Raw genomic sequence first — 25,407 nt, 5'->3', positions numbered from 1 at the left:
TGAAGAAAACGTACTACAAGGTGAAAAAACCTTAGCCTATGTGTGCATAAAGTGGACTTAAAAGACAAAAACTCACACTCAAAAGAGGGAAAAACAATTCAAAATTGTAGAGGCTGGTAAATAAAATGCAGAGACGAGAAAATCTTTTCTCTCCTTTCGATTGGTACGCTGCAAGCGAGTACAGGCTGTTGACTACTATGAGGGAATTGTCGATCAAATTTTCTGCACTTATTCACATTTTTTTATTGTATATACAGAGTTCCGATTATAGTCTGTGTTTCCCTTGCTAAGTATAAAAATACGTATACAGGTACGTGCTTGCAAATGAAACGACGGGGATAATATGCAACGCAAGGGGTGCAGGACTAATGTGGCACATGCCTGCGTGAATATTGGAAATTTCGTTACCCAAATAGTTGCGGAAAGCTTTGCCTTGCAAATCAGTGCCAGGTTATCGCACGCGACATGAGACAGGGGTGGCGAGGGTTGTGCGGTCGGAATTCTGGTGAAGTGCTCGACATGTCTGAAATACCTGGTAGAACTGCCTGATGCGTCATGCGAACGAACTTCAATGATGCAGCCGACGAGAGTGATGGAGATATGAACTGCGTACGCAGACCCTCTGACTAAGGGGGGCAAAATCCTTGATGAAAGTTCAGTCGGGAAAGATTTAAATCTCATTTTATCTTGCTGTTTTAGTTTCAGTGCATATATATATATATATATATATATATATATATATATATATATATATATATATATATATATACACACACACACACACACACGAGTATATAATTTTTAGATCCAAATTTTTGCAAACTGGAAACAATATTGATTCAATATGGCACAAAAAAAATCATGGGGCACCATTTTTTTTTCATTAAGATCGTTCGGCGCCCAGGATCAACTCCCGCCGCCCTCTACGGCTCTGAATTTGACCAAGACCGTAAGTAAAGGAGAGACTACGAGCTAAGCGAGCAAGAAAATTTTACGGAATGTATTTTTTATTTGTATAAAATTTGATATCGATGGGGGCAATTGCCCCTCTGTGCCCCCCCCCCCCCTGCAGGTGCTCTGGCCGTCTGGAAGCAATAATGCAAGAAAGACGATAAAACTATTCCATCTTGAGTATCCTTTTGACCTGCTACTCTTACATTCTCCTAGTGCTTTCTTTTACCTCAATGTTTGCCCCGCTTGTTCCCCTAGAATTGATTTCTGTTGAAGATTGGGGACAGGCAATGCCCATTGCACCCCTGTGGTTTCGCCACTGCACCCCCTTCCCCCTCAGTTGCTATGAACTTTAATCGGCTTCAAAATACTTAATTTCCTTGAAGAGTATAATATCGTTTAATAACGGCGGTAAGATTTCTCTCCACTAAATTTCTAGGTGAAAGTACAATATGTAGGGACATGGACGTCTGGAAGGGAGAAGCAAGGATGGCCACACATCCCCCTTAGAAATCTATGTCAACCTAGAAGTATATATTTCACACGTATAATTTGATTTCAGTCATAGTAATTTATATTAATGCGATAATTTGAAATTCAAGTGGTGCTTTTTGAGGGGGCAACACTATTGTCGGGGTAATATGCCCCATGGAAAAATACCTTGCTTGTCCCTACGTGGAAAAAATCTGCGGACGTCCGTGCGCATGCCTATTACTGCCAGTGCACGTACAGCAGCAGAGGCGTAATTTAACACACAAACTTGGTTCAAGGCTCTCCAAAAAACATTAAAGAATGAACCTGAAGTAATTACAGGTAGTGCTAAACATGGATAGTAACTTACACCGTATAGCCTACTTATATGCGCATATAGGCCGTATGCGTGTACAAAGCCGAGCCCTTTTCTTGAAAATTTGCGAGGACGAAAGAGATTTATTTCGAAATATGGCAATATGAGTAGGTGGATTTTTCGCTGTCTGTGGGCATACAGCTTGAAGATTGCAAGGTAGCACAGTATGAAAATTCCTAATGATGAATGTAAGGGTAGTTATGACTGGAGAAAGTGCTTTATGGCGCAACATGATCTTGTAATTTGGAGACAGACAATGGCGCTGAAGAAGCAACTACCCGAGTCAGATTTTTTTTTTCCGGTGGGGGCTCATCCCTTACCAGCAGCCGCCATGTAAAGGCGAAAAAGTAAGGAGCAGAAGCCCTGAAGATGAATTTCTCGCTATATTACAACTTATTACACAAGATGTTTAATCCTGCTAAGGATGTAAATAAAATTAATTATATATTACACTAAACATTTGTAGGATTTCGGTGGAGTCTTCAGCCCCCGAGCCCTCTCCCTGGTTACGTGCCTGGTCAAATACACAAATGAACAAATTGGTTATAGGCTACCGGTAGTTTTTACAGCGTTTGTGGGATTACGAATAAATTGTTTGAAAATAGTGCATAACTTTTAGTTCGTTCGAAAATAATCCGCATCTAATTTTACTTTAATTTTGGTCAAAAAAGGCGAGGATGAACAGGAGAAGAAATTTTCAAAATGATCATTTTAACTACAGGGTAACTATAACTCTGTTGTTTTCCCGTTCACAGCAACAGGGGGAAGGCATAAAGCCAACCACATCGGTCGTGTTGCCCACGAGACGAGACTTTGCTCTGCCAAAGCTTGCCGACCCCTGTTGCTAGGGCTACAGGAAAAACCATGATGCGACAGGGTCGTTAAAGAATGACAAAGTCTACAGCGTGCTAAGAAATGCATGGTATACACTCTAAAAAAAAAAAAAAAATATGCAACTGGGTTGCCACCAAAAGTGGTGTAACACACTGGAGTAACAGAACACCTAATCGAGTGTTTTTAGGCCTCCATACTTGTTGTCGTTTGACACCAACTGGTGTAACAAGATACCAAAGACGGTACTAAATAACAATTCCGGATTAACAGAAAACGAAGTGTCAGTGGCAACTCGGTTGCATGTTAGAACAACAGATAAAGCACGCAAGTTTCTTGGTGTTTGCTCATGTACTAGGGATGACCGGGGAAAAAATAATACAAAGCCTGCAAATTCCAGTAGTTGTTTATTAGACGAATACAGACGTACTCACATGAAAGGATACTTCATACGCTACTTCACTACACAGTCTCCTCCCCGGTTGAGGCATTTATCCCAGCACTACAAGAGTTTCATGATGCCTGTCTCATAGATTTGTCGGAGTCCAATCCTTACGTCCTGATTTGGCGGGTTTTGGGTGGCACGTGCTCCATCATCTAGCATACTATCCGGAGTTTGCTCCGAGCGATTACCATCCTTTCGCTCCTTTGAAGAATCATTTCAGAGGACGAGGTTTCACTCGGATGATGATGTCAAACACGAAGCAAGGGTTGGGCTCCGACAACAGAACCCCGAGTTCTGTGAGACAGGCATCATGAACCTCGTGTAGTGCTGGGATAAAATACTAAACCGGGGAGGGACTACTGTATGAAGTGTCCTTTCACGTGAGTCCGTTTGTATTAGTCTAATAACTAGATCTCGGATTTTTAGGTTCTAAAAAGTGTGCTTTTAGGTTCCTAAAATAGGCTCCAAAAATCATAAAATAGGTTCGAAGAACTTAAAATAGGTTCTAAAAATCCTAAAATAGGTCCTAAAGACATTAAGTTAGGTCCGAAAAATCCTAAAGTATGTTCAAAAACACCTAAAATGGTTCAAAATTCCTGAAAAATGCTGATTAGGTATACTCACCTATATCCTGAAATACACACTATCTTGCATAACGTTTTGTCTGTGGCCTAACCGTACGGCAATGACAGAACTTACCTTGGAAATTTGCTATTAAAATCCACTCTTAGGCAACAATCTTTTTTCATGTCATCCACAGTCAAACTCCACAATTTTGTCTGCGAGGAACATCTTGTATGATGAAAATAATCTTTCAACAAAAACACAGTCAGCGGTGCAAACTTCAATGCTGAAATGTTAGTTTGCCACAAAGCACCGAAGTGACGCGAAAGTGAGCAAGAGCACACAGATCAGACCACTTTGGATTGTGGTAACGGTGGCACCAGACATTTTGCCTTGTTCAGAGCTTTGACTTGGAGGAAGGGAAATCGACGGAGAGTACGTTTCAAACACGTTCGTCATGGATTCTTTTTCCCGACCAAACAAACTGAATGCCTCTGTGTGACATACAAATTCTGTAAAACCTTTAAAAATATATAAAAACCTAAAAAAATGGCTTGATTTAGGCGCAAAAACCTAAAATAGGTTCTAAGAAGCTAAATAGTTTTTTTAGGCACTATAAAACTTCATCAGTTGTTGCATTTTTTTTAATCAAATGTTGGCATAACTTATTATTTCTTATATACCTGTAAAGGAAAAAATAGGTTAAAAACCTAAAACCCGGGGTCTACTAATAACTACCTACTGGAATTTGTAGGCTTTGTATTACTTCCTCGTATTTCACCAACTTACAGGCGGTGAGATTCGCCCACAGATGCGAAATGACTAAGAAACTAAAATACAAACACAGACGGGAAATACACGCTACTGAATGGTAAATTCCAAAGCTTTCTTCCTAACGAATAAAGAAAACGCGAAGTAAGGTAGCGAGGATGTACTGTGTAACGGAAAGCAAAATGTTAATATTATAACGGACCCGAACAAGACTTTGAACAACAGGGTGGCTACAAACAAGCAGAAATGAAATTCCCTGACTTTTCCAGGTTTTCCAGGACAAAATTTACATTTTTCCCTGACAATTACAAACTAAACTAAATCGATGTTTTTGCAAATAGAAATAATAAACTCACACAGATCCACGGATGGTTTTGTTAAGTACCAATATTATCATCTATGAAATTGACTTAATTTTTCTATTCTCTATGATTTGAATTCAAACTGCAAAATAGTGAATTTGGAAAATTATTACAATTCACAAGCTAGGGAAAGATTACGGAATTTTGTCATACGCAGTAAGTTTAAAATAAAATACTTGATTATTTTTAAAGTTACGACTAAATGAGATAAGAGTGAAGAGTGAATGATTAAGAAATACAATTTGTAATTTATCAGTCTCCTTATTCATTCTCGGAATTATATGTTGATATTTCCACTGAGGTTTGGAACCCTCTGCTTGCAAGAACCATGAGTGCGGACTCATTTTTCGATGCATGAAGCTACTTCTCTCTTCTCTGTAAAGCAAACAACTTAACTCTTGCATATAAGTGAAACAATTGAATCGAACAAAATAAAGTGTCATATTTCCTTACATTATCAATGGGATTTCTGCTTCAGTACAGTATATCCAAGTGAAGTATTGTGAAACTGACAACATGCAGTTATACCATTAATGCTGACGAAATGGGTACGTAGGTATTAGAAATTAAAAGCAAGGAATTTATAGAATTGCATTGTATAGGTACCTGATTTAGCTAACCACACATTAAAACAGGAACACACTAATAATAAAAGCTTCTGAAAGTTTATATACGAGGGGCATCCTGAAAAAAGCTCCAATGGTGCCTATACGCAGCACTAGTGATCAGAGCGACACACACACATGCAGGCAGGAAGAAGTGGCATGTAGCTGTAATCCGGTAAAGTTGCAATGCATCTGTTTTAGGACAGTTCTAGGTTAAAGATTGCAGCTCTCATACAGTCTCCCACCGACTGCGATGTAGCCTACATTGCACGCCCAGAATTTGGCACAGAGCTACCAGCAATCGTGTGAGGTGTGCAGACCGGACGTTGTGAGTGATAGTATGGTCAGACGATGGTGCACACAATTCACGGAAGGCCAATCGAATGTGCACAACCCCATACAGCTGATTACACACGGGGCCTTTGCATCACTTCAGGTGAGAGATCTTAGACCACTCCCTGTACAGCCCTGGCCTTGAATGTACAGACTTTCATCTCTTTGTTTAACTGAAGAGGTTTCTGGCAGGGCAAGGATTTGACAGCTACATTGCGGTAGAGATAGTTCCAGTCTTTGCTGTCAGACACATATACCATGGCCATACAAAAATTAGTGCCATGCTACGACAAATGCCAGAACAACGGTGGTGATTATGCCGAAAATTAGGTTAGGACTCACTGTTACTAATCCAATAAATTACAACTTATATTGTTGTTTTATTTATGCGTAATCGGTAGGGACCTTGATATTTTGTTATTTTTTTAAAAAAATTGTGTATTTTCTTATTTTTTATTTTTTACTATACGGTGTTATTTTTCCCATAATTCACATTTTCATTTTAGCGCATTTTCTGGCAAATATCTGAAATTATACCTTCATGGTGTTTTTAAACTACTGTTTCAAATTGTAAGTCACATGGCTTACGCCTCTTCGTGAGAATTTGATATCTTGAAATTTATTTTGGGTAAGTTATTTTCCATTCCCCTTTTTTAATTTTAAGGTGAGGATTTTAGATAATGGAATTTTCCCCGTATATACTGAAGGGTGCATAATGACCATAACTGGCGACGCACCCAAAAAATTAAAATCAATCAATCTCTCGTGACAGATACTGATATATTATGGCACCAAAAATTGGTATTATCTTTTTTTAACTTGTTAGTGTTACGTTTCCCAAAATTCGCGTTTTTGTTTTAGAACATTTTTCTGCCAAGTATACCGAAACTTAATACTCCATTGTGCTTTAAATTATTATTTTAAATTGTAGGTCACATGGTCTACGTATTTTCGTGACAGTTTGATATGTTGGAACAGATTTTTGAGGAAGTAAAAGTAAAGTGCTCCCCTGCACTTTTCCATGAAGGTCTATAGTAGGGGTGTGGAGTTAGGGCCCCACACTTTCTTGATTACGGCTGAAGGTAGGGGTGATGTGATCAGCACCACGCTCCTGGCTACCTTTATCCTTCAAAGTTTCCTCAAGGTAGCAACTTCATATGATGCTGGGTGGGCGCCGGAGCAGTTTGAATAGGTGGAAAACATCCCGGTTCTCCCCCGCAGAGGATCGACCCCGGGTCTCTCGCATAGTAGTCAGACGCCCTAACGAATGAGCTCCATTATTACTCGCTCGGCAAATGCGCACTTAGCTTGGTAATTCAAAACATATCTCGTGCGACAAATACGAAGATGTGGCTCCCGTGTGACGGTAGATACGCACTCGATCTCCTGTTAGAACCCTACCACTTTGCTCTGTGATGCAAATGGTTTTGATAGAAGTTGAAAAAATCGTGGGAAATACATGATTTAATGTGGCTGTCGGAATTATTCCATGTACGTATAACTCTATAGTTTACTCTTGAGTAAAATGTTGGAAAACTTGCATGTTCTATGTACACAAACATGGCCTAGAAAAGACAAGAATGTTGGATTTCATTGGATTTTTCGTTTTTTTTAGGACATTTCTTTAAAAAAATCGCTAAAAACGCCAATAATTCGCATTTTATGCCAAATTATTTCGATATTTCGAACAGGCGAAAAATGTGTCCAGACATCACTGCACATTCCTAAACATATCTTCGCAGCAATTACCATTTTTCACGGTTTTTACGTTTGCGAAAAATCAATGTCCCTACTAATTGGAAATTACTTTCTGGCCACCCCTCGTATAAATCAGTAGATGGAAAGTGAAAATTTAGCAAGGCTGGCAGAGAAAAGTCAATTCTTGAAGAAAGTGATTTGCTTTTATGATTGAATGATTCACGTAAATTTGATATTAAAATATTTACGTTTTTATTGTTAGTATTTTTTTTTTCATAATATTGGACATTAACTTCACTCAGTGAGAGATTAATGACCATCTATCATGAGTTTAAACAGACAGGACAGAGAGTGGCATTAATTTCATTGCAATACTAGTGTTGCAGTAAATTTGAGGTTGGGAGCATGTACTTGCCAAATTTTATAACGTTCACTAATTCAGATTTATGTTTCACTTTTTCATTATCCCGTTTGGTTGGATTCTTCTTGATATCTAAGAATAGTAGAATGTCATTGTCAACGTATGTTAACTTGTGCGAAACCAGTAATACGTCAGGATGAAGAAAGAAAACCTTCGTAAGCACTGCTACATTAAATAACGTGAAGTTAGCCAGAAGAGTAATACAATTCCAGCAGCATATTTGCAGTCTAAAGCTCTTCTTGTTTATGCATTCGATTTTTGTTGGATGTTGCAGTCCATGCAATTTATGTCGCATGTTGTAGTGAGATACTTTGTCGGGTGGCAATATTCGACAAAAGTCGTATGTATCAATGGAACCTATTTGTTTCCATGTTCCTCCAGTTTGCCCAACAAAATGCCTTACTACGACGTCCGACAACTATCGGACGGCGCCACCCGCTCTTATCCCCTCCATCTGTTAACAAGTCCCCTTACTATTCCCATACGGACAAGAAAAAATGATAACTCAATGCATTTTCCACATAATATTTAGAGGCTTAACCTTTACCGATGATACCATATGGTATCATCAGAGTAAGGTCGTACTCGCCCGATGGTACCATATGGTATCATGGTGCTGATTACGAAATGAATGTGCTTTTTGGACCTTCATACTCTTATGTTTGCGTGGAAACTCTGACACAGGTCTGGAGCAAGCCTGGGAAATTCACATTGATGACCAACCTCCCCCCTCTCCGCAACATATCCATTCCACATTTCCGAACAGAGTTTCACATTTTGGCTCATTATTCAACTTTTGTGGCACCCAGGAACATGAAACATGTTTCAGTCTCTTGAGAAATCCATTCTTTGAAAAGAATACTAAAGTTCGCGTCTTCTTCCCAAATAGTGGGAGAAGAGGGGGGCAAACTCCAGATTTTTATGTTTTTCTTTCATTGAAATTTGGGGATCGCGCCCCCAAAACCCCCCTTACTCGGTTCGGCGTTCTGAATTGTACACGGTTGCATACCATGATGCTTTAGCTGCAAAACAAAACTTATCCGAAGTAGATTGCTCCCATAGTACCCGAGTTATAACAATTTTCTGAGCAATATGCAAATTACCTATTTTTCGTAAAAACAAGAGTTTCATATTTTGGCTTATTATTCATCTTTTGTTGCACCCAAGAACATGAAACATGTTTCATTCTCTTTGGAAACGTCCATTCTTTGAAGAGAATACTAAGGTTTGGGCCTTCTCCCCAAAAAAGTGGGAGAAGGGGCAAACTCCAGATTTTTTTTCATTGAAATTCGGGGGTTGCGCTCCCCCAAGCCCCTCTTCCTCGGTCCGGCGTTCTGAATTGTACACGGTTGCATGCTCTTCTGATGTTCTAGCTGCAAAAAAAAACTTATCCGAAGTAGATTTCTCCCATAGTACCCGAGTTATAACATTTTTCCTCCAAAAATGCAAATTACCTATTTTTCGTAAAAATAATAATCACATTTTGGCTTATTATTCAACTTGTATGGCACCCAAGAACATGAAACATGTTTCATTCTCTTGACAAATGTCCATTCTTTGAAAAGAATACTAAAGTTCACGCCTTCTCCTCAAAATAGCGGGAGAAGAGGGGGCAAACTCCAGATTTTTTTCTCCATTGAAATTCGGAGGACGTGCTCCCCCAAGCCCCCCTCCTCGGTCCGGTGTTCTGAATTGTACACGGTTGCATGCGCTGATATTTTAGCTGAAAAACAAAAGTTATCCGAAGTAGATTGCTCGCATAGTGTCCGAGTTATAACAATTTTCCTCCAAAGAGTGTTCGAATTTAAAATTCCCGCCGAGAAGCCCGAGCGAGAGAAATTTCTCTCTCTCTCTCTCTCTCTCTCTCCTCCTGCCATCACTGGTTTCTGCCGCCGTGATTGTGTTGCGCATAAAAGGGTCCTTAAAGTTGAGGCCGAAACTTAGGAACGAGATTTCCTTTTCCCGTGCAGAGTTCCATAACGATATCTTTAAATAAATATATAAATTAAAAAAAAAAAAAAAATAGTCAATGAAGAAGAAATTCCCTGACATTTCCCTGACTTTTTTTGACACCTCAAATTCCCTGACTTTTCCCGGTTTTCCAGGTTTTCCAGGTCTGTCGCCACCCTGAACAACCTTTCTGTCATATATGCCTCACATAAAAGAGTATACATACAAGAATTGTCAAGCTGAAAAAATACTACCTTGTTGACTTTCCCGTCAATGGGATGTGATCCACGTTTACGCAGCGTACTACGCTAAACATTCGATAAGTTCTACAATAAGAAGGATGATTAATTCTGAAAATGTGCAAAATAAGTAATAAAATAATATTTTGACAAGGGGAAATGTATCGAGGTGCAATCGATTTTCTCCACCAACGACTCAAAGGAAATACAACACGGACGTGATCGAGTTTCGCAACAACTCCTCCGGCTTCAAATAGATTCCTCCCCAGCTGTTCTCTCCACGGAAGCCATCTTTCTTCCTCCACCCACGCGAAAGTCAGGAACAGAGCAGAAAGCAATCAAGGAATCGATCCCCCTCCCCCTTCCCTTCAACGCCGAGACAACAACAATAGACGCCCCCTTTCGGAGAGGACAAACTTTTCAAATCAGAAGTTCGCAAAGAACGGCCATCAAGTCACAAGAACAGGAAGGCAAAAAGCTATTTTCCGAAAATTATATAAACTCCGTGAAAGTATCACAGGAAGCACATTTTAAAGATTTCCAATCACAGCAATTTCGTAATAGTGGAATATATATACTCTATTTTGCATCTTTTTCTGAATTTGGTGGGTTTTTTATACAAGATTGGAACAAAGAGAGGGTTGTGGCCCCACCAACTCTGCTCTGGGTACGCCCCTCTCCTCACCTCCAAAACGAAACTCACTACCTCCGAAACTACCGGATGGAGAGAGGAAATGTTCATAAGAACATGGGAAAAATTGGAATAGCGAATTTAAGTTCTCGTCATATGAGCAGAAATATATAATTTAGCTCAGCTACGTGAAAATCACACTTCACATTGGATGCGGTGATCCCAGGAGACGCGATCTTGCACAGTCTCGGAAAATGTAACATTAAAATGAAGTTACTGAAACGCTTACGTTTTCGAGCGAGCGACCACTTCTGCGGCTAGAAACGGGGTTGTCAGGTGTCCAGGAATTTAAGGGACACCCCATTATTCAAGTAATATGTCTTTCGGCACTCTTTCCACGGACGTCAGTTGTCCCGTATTTGAAAATTACTTATTTACTGGCTGTATCCATCTGAACTCTAAAGGGGTTGCAGCGTGTAATGCATCATGCTCGAGGAAGGGATCGCAAGAATAGCGAAGTACATTTTTTTGTCTACAGCATCTTAGAGCTAGTAAAATTTTCGGAAAGTATTCCCCCCAGTCATCATATTAAACCACAGGAGCATCCCCCAAGCTAACAGTTTCCACTTAACGCGTTGCAGCATCTATTAGTTGGTTTTTCGTAAAAAACTCTTCCGAAGATGAAAAGGTGAGTAGAAAGAAATGTTTATTAAAGCTCCTTTGGCCGACAGAAGGGCAGCTTTGTTCGAATTTCCCTCTCCTTTCTAAAAACCGCTATGATATTCCAAAATCTGAAAAAAATATATGAGCTTACAATTCCTTCAAGAGCATTCACGTGAATTTTCATGCGATTTGCTTTCGCCGTTTGAATATTATCGATATTTTAATAGGCTTACACAACGACGAAACTATTGAGAATATTTAGACAACAGCGAAAGCAAATCACATGAAAATTCACGTGAATGCTCTTGAAGGAATTTTAAGCTCATGTATTTTTTTCAGATTTTGGAATATCATAGCGGTTTTTAGAAAGGAGAGGAAAATTCTAAAAAAAAATGCCCTGGCGTTGGCGAGAGGTCCAGCCGAACCTTAAGACTATATACTGCGTTTCTGCAATTGTGTTCCATCTTTTGAACTTGTGATTGAAATTCTGTTCCGTATTTTCATCTTGTCAACCTGGCAACACTGTTAATACAGAACGAACTTATTTAGTACGTGGAAACAAAGACTTTGAAGAACTGATATACGCATATTGACGAGATCATCTACGATTTTCATGTTCTAAAGCATCCTAACTTAATGAAACAAGCGACAGAATATAAAAATCACACACACGTTCACAAAGAACGCGTGTTTCTACTGCATTCTCCCAGTGCGAACCCCTACTCGGAAACGCTCCACCAGGGTTGTCCCCTCCTATTGTTCGACAGCTTGTATTGCTGGTAGGTGTGATTTACAATACGTTATTCTACATTTGCATGCGTTCCATAAACTTTGCGGCATGTGGGCGCGTTTTTTTACGACTCTCCCGAGGGACGTCCCCTGCGTCCCCCTGCTCCCTGGAATGGAGACAAAGGGCGAGAACAGTCGAATAACGAAACGTGAGTCTGGATCGACTCCCCTTGACATACATTAACGATGATTTTCGGGGTTTACTTAAAAATCGGGACGGATATTAAAAATATTTTCCTGCAAAGAGACCTATTGAACGAGGAATGTGTCGACGACTTTTCCTAATTAAAATTTTAGAAGTAAGCTCCGTCCCCTCGGGACGGCTTTGCGCAATTTTTTCATAGTAACATAAAATGTGTGTGTGTGATACCACCTTAATATTCCACACCACATAAGTAGTTGCTACTTAGTTTATTTCAATGACAAATACGGAACAGTCGATAATTATGAAATATCGAAGTATCTCCTCTGGTGTGTGTCGATATCTATTGAGAATCGGATAAGCCACTTCATAGTAGACAATCATGAACCGCTTCCCTGGTGAAAAAAAATAATTTTGGGCGTTTCATAAATTTTGTAACGTACATGTTCAGGCGCTAATATGCTGTATATGAGAGTAATTACCGTGTTAATGTTTCGTTGAAGGTTTCAATAAATTTATCTGTCCAAGATTCATTGAATTAGGTTAGGTTTCTCTGTCATTATGGACTAATCGCGACGATGAGTGATGATGAAATTAATGAAGGGACACTCGCAAACAACACCCATGCCCGGGATTCGAACCCGGGACCCCTGTTTTCGTCAAAGAATAATGGCCATTGTGAAAGAGTCACAGAATAATGATCATTGTGAAAGACTGAAATTAGAAATGGCGGAGCTATAAATATGGAATAGCATCCGATATGTATATACTATGCAACCCATCTAAAAAAATTGTGCGTCCGTGAGGTCATTTCCCGCTGATGCCCCTGACGATCAAACTGTGCGTAACGTTCAAGTGTACTTATTTTGATGTACGGTCACCGGCAATAAAACGGACACCTTGATACTGAAATACTTACTTCCCTGCAAGGCGTTATGTGTGTTGCCTAACTCTACGGACTCCCATTGAAAACTCGCTATTAAAATCCCCTTGTCGCCGTAGAGTTAGGCAACACACATGGCGCGTTACATGGAAGCAAGTATTTCAGGATCTACGATGTATAAAGATTGTTTATTTAGAAAATTTGAATGTGGAAACAAGTCTCACTCATTTTCATCATGTTTTAGATAATATGCAGTGTGATTTTGAGACTTTGCAAATATCTGTCCCATCCAAAGAAGATTTAGCACAATTGAAAGCAGCTGTGTTGGTATTATCCGAGGCTAGCGATGTGGCCTTCTAATGCACATGCTTTTGTTCCGATTCCAACGCCATCTCTGACCGATTCTTAGAACTTTCCAGACAACCCTCGTCAAGCGTACGCACGATTTTATCAAGGGGGGGTTATTTCTAAAACTTTCTCCAAATTCACAATACCATTGTTTTATTATACTTTAATTAAATAATAATCATAATTAATTAATAATACTTATAATTAATTAGGTAATTAGCTGAATTACTACTAATAATACTACTAATACCACTACTACTATTAACTAGTAGAGATCTATATAAATATAGTATTTATGAAAGCAATAGAACGAAATTACTTTCTAGTCATTCGATTTTTATCAAACCATGGGAGCATTTTTTTTTTTATTCTTCATTTCGAAATAATTGTCTGGTCAATGAGGTGAGACATTTTAAGGGTGAAGAAAATCCATAAAAACAGGAAAATATATTAAAATAAATTGAAATAATCAAAGTATGGAACTCATCCAAGGAGCTGCGGTGGTCTGGTAGGTAGAGCGTCTGACAACCACGCGGGAGATCCGGGTTCGATTCCCGAAATTGGTTGGAATTTTTCCGGCTTCTTCCCCCCATAAATGTCCCCGACAATTAACATCTGGATTGTTTCGCTGTTCTTACCAACAAAATATTTTACAATAGTTAAGCTTATTGTCGTTTGAATAATTGTCTAGTCAAAAAGGTGACACATTTTAAAGACAGACATTCAAACGTGCTGCGGTAAACAATGGGAAGACGGACTGGTGACTGTATTCTTGTCCGTCTAGCCTTTGTCTATACATTAGTCGCTTACAACGAACCAAGAACTTTATTTAGTTAATTCTCATTGTTCACACAAAAAAATACATGTTCATTGAACACTGGCGTACGTAGAGGGGTGGCTGATGGTGTTACAGCCCCTCCCGAAATTTTGAGAAAATCAGAATTTTCAAATAAAAATCCGTTAAGAACTTTAAAAAATCGAAATGTGTAAATGCGAAATCTCTTTTAGTGAGTCCCGATTACCATTTTTGTCTTTGAATACAATTTTAATAGACTGAAAAGCTCCAAAAATACGAAATATTTTATTATGGATCCTGCCCTCCATAACGAAGCCATGTGCTATCCACATTTATTATTCCAGCCTCTCCCGAAAAAAAATTCTGTGTACGCCAGTGTATTGAACATTGTTGCAACTGAGATACAAAAAACTTTTTTCTCTTTTAAATCATAGTTACCCTCATATTTTATTTTCAAGAATTCGTGTTTATTTTCAAGGCATCACTCTGAAAGACGCATGTGTTTGGAATGATGTACTTTTCTCCATACTGCATGGAAATAATAATTTAAATTATTATTATTAGTAGTAGTAGTAGTAATAGTATTGTCCCCGATATTTGACTGTGATAAATTGGCCATTTAATTTTTTCCACAGCATATTTCATAATATTTCACAAGCTCGGGGGGCGGGGGTTAAACCCCGTAACCCCCTTGCGTACGCCACTGATCCTCGTAGGTGTCCCATTCTTATTGCCTGTAGGGATGGACGATATCAGAAATTTCATATCGCGATATATATTGTCAAGAAAATATCGTCACAGACGATACCGATACGATATTTTTTTCGTATCGTGATATCGGCGATATAAATCGCTAAAATATTGTGACGATATATCATCTAATTGATATCGCCTGGACGATATTTTTTCAATATCGCGATATATCGTCACTGTAAACACACAACGGGTAACAGTTGCAGAATGAATAGTGGCAGAAAGGGAGAAGCGGAGTGAGAGGGGAAGGGGAACGCATGTGCAACGTGTGGACGGAGATGAGCGGAAAAAACGAGCGCTAAGAAGCGATGGAAGGGAGGGGGAGGGGAGTGAAGTATGGCGAAAGCGTGCGCCTGGCGTCCTGCCATCTTAATTTTCGCAGGATGGCTTCATAAATTAAGGCAACCGCTGCTAGGAGTAGGGAGGGGGGGGGCAGGAACAATTGGCGGAAACACTCTCGGAGGACCTAATCCGCCCTCGAAGTCTGGAGACCACTCAAGGAGGGATCATTAGCGTAAAACGAGAGGAGAATACAGCAGCTATTTCATCACACGCAACGATGAGATTAGACACTGAATGCAAAATGCAATATTCAAAGAAGCACGGAGAGTAGGCTGTTCGAGGATATCGTGGAGGGTCTGAAATCTATCCGTATCATAAGGACTTGCATGTCCCCGTTGTCGTATAAAAAGTGTATCCGGGGAAAGGCAGGATAAGGGAGAAATCTTTAAAACCTGTCATACGTTGTTAAGGAAACCATAATATTTGATACTTTCGATGGTCTACGAGGAGAGCACACTCGCATGTCTGGTGCTATGTGTCATGGGTTGGAGAGGCAGTCGCTCCCAATTTTCAGGGAACTTGAAATTTACAAGTTAAAGGTACTGTATTTTTGATAATCTCCTGGGATCTGAGCTTCTTGTCACTCCCCCCGCGCAAAGTTACGCAACTGCTAAGTGTTGTCTTGCATTTGCTTTTCCGCTAGTTTTGGTTAGTTGCGACGATGAGATAAGTGATGATACGATGAATAGAACAAAAATATACTCAACTATGACCACACCAGGATTTGAACGCGGGATCTTCGGTGGCGAAATCAAAAGTTGACCACATAACGTGCTAAGCTACTGATACGGCAATCTATGTGTTGTCAACAAATGAAGAAGACTGATTTCAGTGTCCGGTGATTCAGGGTTCGAGACCCGGCCACATCACCAAAATCGTCATTCACGCTCACGTGCGATGGCTATGACGGCATTATGATGCCCAGGAGAAGAGGGATGTCTCGTGACCTGATTCAGCCAGTTAGCTTTTTTCAACTTCTGTTCTGTCAGGAGTGCGATGCGTGTGTTGTTCTGTATACACTAGACTTTACGTGACCACAGTGAAACGTGTAATTTCTGTATCTTTGGAACGGTCGACGCACAGAAAGTACGGGTTTTCCGCCGATTTCTTCCGCAATGCCAAGAAAATTGAGGCGGGGGCGAGTTCCTCCAGCGGAAGCATTTCGCATCGATTCGCTTCTACTTCAGTGGGCGCCGAGCTTTATCTATAGTAGGAGATTGGCGAAACACACTTTTATGATTGACTTAGGCGAGAAACTGTTCACTTCTGTGTTGCAAGTTCATATATTACCAGGCCCGTAGCCAGGAATTCTTTGTAGGGGGGGCAAAGTCAATCCTAGAGGGGGCAAATTTTTAATATATTGTGTCGCATTGGCAGATATAACGGAGTACACGGAGGCACTTGCCCCCTGCACGAAAAGAGGTAAGTAACAGAAAGGGATGATATCTTGAAAGTGCAACGAACAAACGAACTTCGAGCAACATCAAATAGCAATATTTCGATAATGACCTTTCTAGATTGCCAAAGAATATGAAGTTTAACATAAATACCTAGGTAGGCTAATTGGGACTGTATCTACTTGATATTTACAGGTCGATAATGTTAATAGATTATTAATATGCACCAACAACTTTGGGCCTCTCTGCAGAACTGATTAAGGGAGCCCTTTATAAATCATGCTTCATTATGATTCCCTCTAGTTTCTAGTATGCAAGATTTTTACACACAAAGGAATCTAACGAGAATCCAACAACACCATTGTGTTGTATTATACAAGGAAAATAGAATTAATTAAATAATGTTGGTTACATATTATCTACACTTTGATGAATTGTGTAAACATTTGTAGCTAATTTTTTTTTTGTACTTGCTAAAACATTAAAACATGGGTCCCTTAGTCCACCACGGACTTTATTTCTTTCAAAGGGGAGACTCTTGCATCACTACAGACAATGTTTGCCTACTGGTTACGTTAACCATTTTGCAAAATATTGTGTGAATTGTAGTATAGTTGAAATACATGTTTTAACACCTGACAAACAAATAGGAATCCCTTCATTGATCAATGACTTCTTGGATTACAGTGTCATCAGTAATATTTCATATTGAGTTTCATAGAAAGAAATTATTTTAATAGGGTGCAATAATTTTACGGGGCACCATGGCATTCTGTTTAACATTTTTTTCTTCATAAAGATCGTTTGGCTTCCAGAGCCGACTTCTGCCGCCCCATAGATACTTATGGCTCTGATCTTGGACTATAGAACAGAATAGAACAGCAGACATTGCGAGCGAAGCGAGCAAGAAAATTTTACGAAATGTTTTTTTATTTGTATAAAATTTGAAATCGAGGGGGGGCAATTGCCCCTCTGTGCCCCTTGCAAGTGCCCTTGTCCGTCTGGTAGAAAAATGCAAGGAACACGTAAAAATTTATTCCATCATGAGTATCCAATTGTTCTGCTATTCTTAGATTCTCCTAGTCTTGTTTTTTACTTAAATGTTTGCTTCCCCTAGAATGGACTTCTGTCAAGGTCAGGGGGAGAGGACAATGCCCCCTGCCCCCCTGTAGTTGCGGCACTGTTTATGAGTGTCTCTTCATCAATTTCACGTCATCCTTCATTGTTGCGATTAGCTAGAAGTGGCAGAAAAGCAACGCAAAGTAACAAAAATCAAATATCCACTCCCTCTCTCTACCACACTATTACCAAAAGATAGACTTGGGAAACAAAAATTTAACCAATTCAAAGTTCATAGCAACACATCCAAGAAAAATATCCAAACACATTAGATACCTTTAATACAATACTACTCAAAATGTCACAACTGTTCTAGATACTGCAAATTGTGAAATAATTTCCCGAAGTCTAATCTGGAAGGGAATCCCCCCCCCCAATCCTGATTCGACATTATCCGGAATCCCATACACCCTAATAAATCACAAAATCAATAAGTGTCTTTGTAATGTTGCTAGAGTAACACATGATATAATTGTAAAGATTAGTGAGAATTCGAAGTGGGAATGTGTTCTGTATTTTTCACAGGGGGGGCAGAGCAGGCTCTCAGGGGGGGCAGTTGCCCCCCCCTGCCCCCCCTCTAGCTACGGGCCTGTATATTACTCGTTATGCAATACAGACTATTATTTAATTACGCACAGTGCACATATTAAACGCTTCGCCCCCACACACGCACATCCATAAGTTCACTGTCAGTCAGGAAGTTTCTGAGAACAATAAAACTGCCATTCTCCATTTATGAGATGAATCAGGTTTCGTTGTAACGAAAAAAATCGAGTTTAGTGAAGGTACATTTTAAAAGTAAGGCGTTACAATTACTGGTATAATTCCCATAACACAATTACCTCAAAGTAATGTGCTGCTTGTGTTTCCCTTTCCCTCAACTCTGCACATAATAAAAGAACAAACAAAACAAAAAAGAAACGGTGGATGGAGTAAACAGCCTGGTGAGGGTCAAGGCATGCCAAGCTGCTTTCCGTTTGGTTACACATGGTCAAAGCATGGCATCCCATCGTCGCTATTTTTCTGGCTTCCGAAATAGCGGCCTGCTACTATCGTTTCCAAACGGCTCCAAAATTGTTCTCACCACGTTGGGTAAACACCGAAATGTAGCAACTCCCACCGTTAACAAGAAAGAACACTAACCATTAGGCTGCACCAGAGTTATAATAATAACAACAAAAATTTAAACAATAACTTACCAATAGGTACAACGACCAAAAATACAATAATATTAGTACACGAAAATATATTAATGACAAAATAAAATAATAGTATTAACGTACTGGATTAAATCTCAGATGCATTTGTGTTCTCTTTAGTCCATTTTATGCTCGGATAGACAAATCAGGACTGGACCACTGTGCAATGTACTTTCACTGGAAATCAAACCCGAGACCCCTTATTACAGTGCTACATCGTAATCCACTGCGCTAATCAAAAGCCCTTTTTGAGAATGTCCAATGAACTGAAGGGATACAATGTTCCATGTATACGACCTTTTCCAACGTCGATATGCAAACGATTACAGTACAATTAGCGAAAAAAATAGTGAGAAGCGGTAAGAAATCATGATGTCGGAAGGAAGGCAAGTACAAATGACAAAAATCGTATAAAGAAATAATGGTGCTACTATGAAATCTTGGGTCCGAAGAATCTTGCCTAATGGACAGTGGGCATTTTAAAGATGCTGCAAGAATCTACTTGTATTCGGAAGTCTGTTTCCAATCCACTGTGGATTATCCACACCTTGTATAACTTTAGATTTTTTTTTTGTCCTTGATATTTTCACGTTAATTTTCCCTCATATAAAGTTCCTTTCCCGTAATAATTCACTATCTTCCCGGAATCTGTTTTGTATTTTTGTTTTTATACGCCATTTACACGCCTCTCTAGAATAACTGCGATAATAGAAATATAGTTGATGGAAATGAATTGAAGGAATAGAAAAGGAACACACTTTTTTTTAGTATAGATTTGAAACTATTTAAGTTATTCTACACTAAGCAGTTTCTTTTTAACAATGACCAACAAAGTTGAAAAATTCTTGGGAAATATAAAAACGAGCATACGGAAATGTATTGTGCTGCAAAAAATAAACTTTAAAAATAGCGCAGGCCTCAAGACATTTCATCAAACTCTTCTAGAGGCATCCGTGAAGAGAGAGTTCATTCATACCCCTAAAAAATCATATTCTGAGCTGAAAAGTATCGGAAACCCCCCTGCGTATCCTCCTCAGTTACCATGGCAACGGTTCTGAGAAACAACTCCGCACTTCCTGTTGCCCACTAGCGGCTCTATTCTTTTTTCTGCCATAAGGGATTAGTTATATCCGTAATAAAATTATTAACGAGGGGAAGATAAGGAAACGTTAAACCTTTGTCTTTCATTCTCATATGCTTCTAGGTTCGTCCCTTGAAAGCATCTCAAACTTATCCACAAAATTAGATTTTCCAAGTTATTTATCTAATCAGTTCATAGACACAATACAGCAAGTCACGTGCGTCAGATTTTCGTTTGCTCCATCGTGGATGGCATAACTGAATATGAGGTTCAAATCCTAACTCCTCTACCAAATATTTTCCAAGTTTTCCTAAAGTAGAAGAAAGTTTTTTATTTTTTGATTTTGTTATTCCCGTCGGCTTTACTATTTTATCATTAGTCGGAACCGACCTTACGTGCAGTAACTCAGTTCAAGTTAAGCAGTCACAACCAGATTAAAAGAGAGCATTGAATCATTTTCTTTTAAAAAAATAATAATAATTGCTGAGTTGTTAGATAAAAAATTATTTTAGTGGATTGAATACTTTTTCGACATTTGCTAATCAGTCGAACTACAGAATGTCAGTTTAGTATGCTCGCTTCGATGCTGATGTGTGTGGTCAGGTGCAAAATTCTCATTCTCCTCGCTGGAATGACAGTGACCTGGTTACTCAACACTCTCGTTCTACAACAGAAACAAACTTCTACGACGAGAGAAATTACTGTAGGGGGTTGTCCTACGGTTGTATGCTGCGAGCTCTTGATGGAAAGATTGTACCTTGTAAACTACTACTATATTTACCAGTAGAAATTTATTTCTACACATGCCAAAGTGTGGTGATCTTTATATTTAGAGATAACTTATATCCACACTCGAATAGAATCCCAACACAGACGTGCAAGTTTACATCACATCAAAGTCTATTTTCTAATGACCTCGTTGGTGCTAACCCAAGGCACACCACATGGAACAAAAAATTCTTGTTCTTCAAAGGGGCGGTACTCACCTGTCTATATAGCCGTCTCCATCGCCGTCGCAAGCCTGAAACAATCTCCTAATTCTCTCTTCTTCATTGACAGATCCCGTCTCGCTGTCAGCGTCGCCAGACTGCCCCGGCGTCGTTTTTATAGAGGTTTGCGACACTTCTGCCATGCTGTCAACACTCACATTTCACAGTCTTCAGGAACACGCCTTCACCTCCAACATGCCTTGCACACTGACACATCTTCGCCACAATATCAGCAGCACTTTCACTTCAGAGGTAAACAAACACGATCGCGAAACTGCCAAGTCTCGAATTTATCACGCTTTTTGAATGGCTCGGAACTGTACATCCCTCCACTCCACGAGATATGTCAAGTTTATCGACTATCCATGCCAGGCTATGACTCGTAAGCAAACGTAACTGTTCGATCACTGAAATCGGAACAGCTTGTTCACGCAGTTCGTGAATTTGTTGGTAGATGGCAGTAGCTGTGCACAACAGACACCAACAGCCAGCAGACTAAAGCCGCGATGACTCATGAGGGGGCGTTTTCGTTTGATCTTTCGTGTTGTTCAGTGTTTAGTACAGGGGAGGAGACACGTGGAGGATACTGTCCCCTCCAAGCCTCGAGTACACACATCCTCACCCAGGGATGCCCATCTCTCCAAAAATCATGCCATGCGTCCTTCTCCCCAAATCATATCATTCGCGCCCTCAAACCATATCGTAATCCCCACAAAGTATTTAATTACGACAGCATGTCTACCGAAAGTAACTTTTTCTTAGCTTTACTGAACACTACATTTGATCTGCCCTCCTCTCTAAACAGGGGTGCCCATCATTCAAGACCGCCTTTAAAATCGTTCATCATAATTCCCCCAAAACAGTTTGGACGAATACTTAATAATTGATGTCTATTTGATTGAAATACCATGTTGAACTCTCCATACGGTATATTTTTAATAATAATCCTTTGCGCTACAGCCCATGAAGGGCCTTGGCTTACCTACCGACTGCCGGTCTCCCTCCCACGCTTTCCTTCGTCACCTCTAAGCGTAGAGATCTTCAACCAGTATTGGAATAGTCGCCCGGGGGGGGGGGGGCAGCCCGACGTATCCCCGGCCGTTATAGTAGGTCTCCGCGACCGGATTATGCTTACTCATTCGAAGCTCCCCAATTTCCTCACGATGGTGGGTTGCCACCGGCCCTATACACAGGTCGAAATTTCCCGAGACTGAAGACGGGATCGAACCCATACCGTCCCGCAGTCGCCGTCCAATTGTTCGATTTTCGAAAAAAAAACTAAAAGCTAGCACATTGATTTGGTAAATGAAGTAAATTAAATTATGTAAATATCCATATAAATAGTGTTTGTGAGGGGGTTTATAAAACTCACAATTTTGAGTATTTAACACAAATTGTTACACAACTTAAGAAGATAAAAATAACCCAAGGCTCGACAGCCCTCGAAAGGGCCTGGAAAATTCAACCTTGGCAAACCAAATAACATGCTCCAGCCGTATGACCGCTTCATTAGTACTATTTCACGAACAGAACATTAGCTAGAAATTCTTAAGCTCAGGGTGATAATATAATATGGTTCCTCTTTCAAGGAACTCACCCCCTTGTTTTATATATGTAATATAATATATAATATAATTATTTTAGAAACCCATAACAATAATTACGTGGATTTTATCTTCAGTGCAAATTCAACTTGTTAAAGTAAAATGTTCCTGTGAAAGTTAGAAATGCGGATTCGATATATTTATTTTTTCCAAATGATGCGCCTGCTTTAAATTAAGCAGTATACCAACACTAAGCATTGCATTTTAAGAAGTGATGTTATTAATGAATATCGAGAATATCGCTTATGTCTTGTAATGCAGCTATAGCAGAAAACTTCCCATTCACATCAGTAAAACCCAAACACGCATTCTCGCAACACTATATTGCGAGCGAAGCGAACAAGAAAATTTTCATCCATTTCTTCGCAGGCTTTCAAGAATATTAATTTAATGGGATTACAATATATTTTTTTTAGGATCCCGAGATATTTAGTCTTTTCCAGCTCCTCTTTTGGCACATTCGGGGTCGAAAACGTGTGGATACCATATCGCTAAATACAGTCTACAAAATTTAATGTTTGAACTCTGCGCTACAGAAATCCCTTGACAATCTATCAAGAGCTTCCTATCCCCCCTTTAAATTTAATACTCAATCCTACCACCAAAATTTCCATGCCAATTTTAGACTTACTGTTGATATTGAAGACTGGATGATAATAATAATAATAAAAAAATATCTCCACACCAGAATTTCCGCAACAGTCTAAGACAATAGTAATACATAAGAATTGAATTGGATACCCTTCTCAATTTAATGCTCAATCCCCCTCTAAGCAAAATACCCGCCATAATCTAAGACCTACAGTTGAATAATGTTCCCCCAACGTTTAATTCAGAATCCCCCCAGAACTAGGGTAACAGACGTCCTCTTTTATCCGTACATGTCCTCCTTTTCAGGTGTCTGTCCGGCGTCCGGGTGGATTTTTTTAGAAATCGGTAAATGTCATCCTTTTTTGGAAAGAGTTTAGCATCGACCATAGCACATGTGCTGCATCAAGAATGCTTCCACACATAACGATCATTATTTAAGGCATGTCACTTGGGGCGCGTTAAGTATTCGAGCAATGCTCACCTAGCATCTGGGAGCTGAACACGATCATTTTCCTGACTAAGTCATTAGTGGGGGTGTGCGGGATCCAGAATAGCTGGTACCGAGATTTCCCGGCCATTTGAATTCGGCTTCGCGAGGCCCGGCCTCCGAGTTGAAGGTCGGCCTCCGGCCTGTCTCCGAACTCCATCTCGGCCTCACACGGCCTCAGCCTCCGAACGGTCGTGGAGGCTGAGGTTGAGTCCAAGCCTCATGTTCGTGGCATTAAAATCATATTTCCTGATACAATCTAAACTACCTAAAATTTAAATTCAGTTTTTGGAAATAAGTTAAAGCAAGGTTTACTTGTAGCATTTGCATTCACATATGGGGATATTGCATTCTAATATCCATGAATTGGAAAAGAAAGAGAAAGAGAGAGAGAGAGAGAGAGAGAGAGAGAGAGAGAGAGAGAGAGAGAGAGAGTAAAATTCTGTGCTTCAAGTTCAAACTATAGATATTCTTAGTTATGATTGTCATCTTAAACAATAGATTAGGAGATTGCTTTTGTTGCTTAAAAGTAGGAGGAATATATTGAAAAAATCATCAGAATTATCTGAGTAAAGTGTTGGTAGTTTTTTTGTATATTGATTAAATTATGAGTAATGGCAAAATGGTTGCCCTTTCTTTGTGGTATCCTTTTTTTATGACTTTGTCCTCCTTTTTCACCATGCTCTGTCCTCTTTTTTTGAATGTGTCTGGTCATCCTACCCAGAACCCAGGTGCCAATTAAGACCTAATATGTAAGAATTGGATATTTCTCTCCCCCGCCCTTCGATAATACCCTTAAACACTTTTTTCATCTAATAGATTAAATATGGTGCATTTAAGGTGTAAATTTTTTTAATATTATTTGAAGGGAAACCCTCCCCCCAAAATCAAGATGGCGCAACCTGCGCCATAACCCTTCCCCCCCCCCCCCCCCGCTGTTCTCATCCAAAAGCCTTGAAGGGTTGGTCTTGTTTTAAAATAAACTAAACACTTACTTATTGTTGATGCAAAGTGATTGCTGTCAGTAATGATACATATATGATGCCCTTCACAAGTGATGACCTATGTCATTTACCTTCACTTTTGGAGTACAAATTATTTCTAGTTACTTGTTCCATTATGGAGACGAGGGAGGTTAAACATTACCTTTTACAGACCTTTCCTAAAAAGAGAGAGAGTGGGGAAATTGTAAAGTAGTCAACTGACTAATACTACAACAAAAATGAATTTAAAATTCCCACTTCACAGCAAGGGAAATAAACGGGTGCAACACAGCCTCAAAGACAAAGTCCTGTTTTCATTGGGCTGAAATACTGGTCTACTCAGAGTAGGAGTTTATCAAAAAACATCCATCTGGAGAAGGGGTTTGAGACCCAAAATAGCCTTAAATTGTGGCTTTATGATACATTTTAAGGTGGTGTTGGGGTGTGGATAATCCAGGTTTTCTAAAACGTTGCCACACCTTATATATTCTCCAACTCTGAGGGAGAATATTTACAGCTTTGGTTTGATTGAATTAAAATTGTTGGGTGCATCCACACATGTGGCCATTTTGAAACTGCGATATATGGGGAAA

The 25,407-nt window shown here is 39.6% G+C and overlaps 1 protein-coding gene across 1 annotated transcript in view; it reads right to left on the bottom strand.

Annotated features, from left to right (window-relative positions):
- The window catches only part of LOC146000394 (colorectal mutant cancer protein), a 247,271-nt gene extending 225,741 nt beyond the window's left edge, over positions 1–21,530 (bottom strand). The window contains exon 1 of the mRNA XM_083137984.1: positions 21,147–21,530. Coding sequence (XP_082994110.1) covers positions 21,147–21,292 — 146 coding nt within the window. The 5' untranslated portion in view covers positions 21,293–21,530. The remainder of the gene's footprint in view (positions 1–21,146) is intronic.
- Between the last annotated feature and the right edge of the window lie 3,877 nt (positions 21,531–25,407).

Source organism: Lepisma saccharinum, chromosome 1 (assembly GCF_977018435.1).
Source record: "Lepisma saccharinum chromosome 1, izLepSacc3.1, whole genome shotgun sequence".
NCBI classification, from domain to species: Eukaryota; Metazoa; Arthropoda; class Insecta; order Zygentoma; family Lepismatidae; genus Lepisma; species Lepisma saccharinum.
The sequence above is the reverse complement of the archived record's forward strand: the minus strand, read 5'-3'. Positions and strand labels throughout refer to the sequence as shown.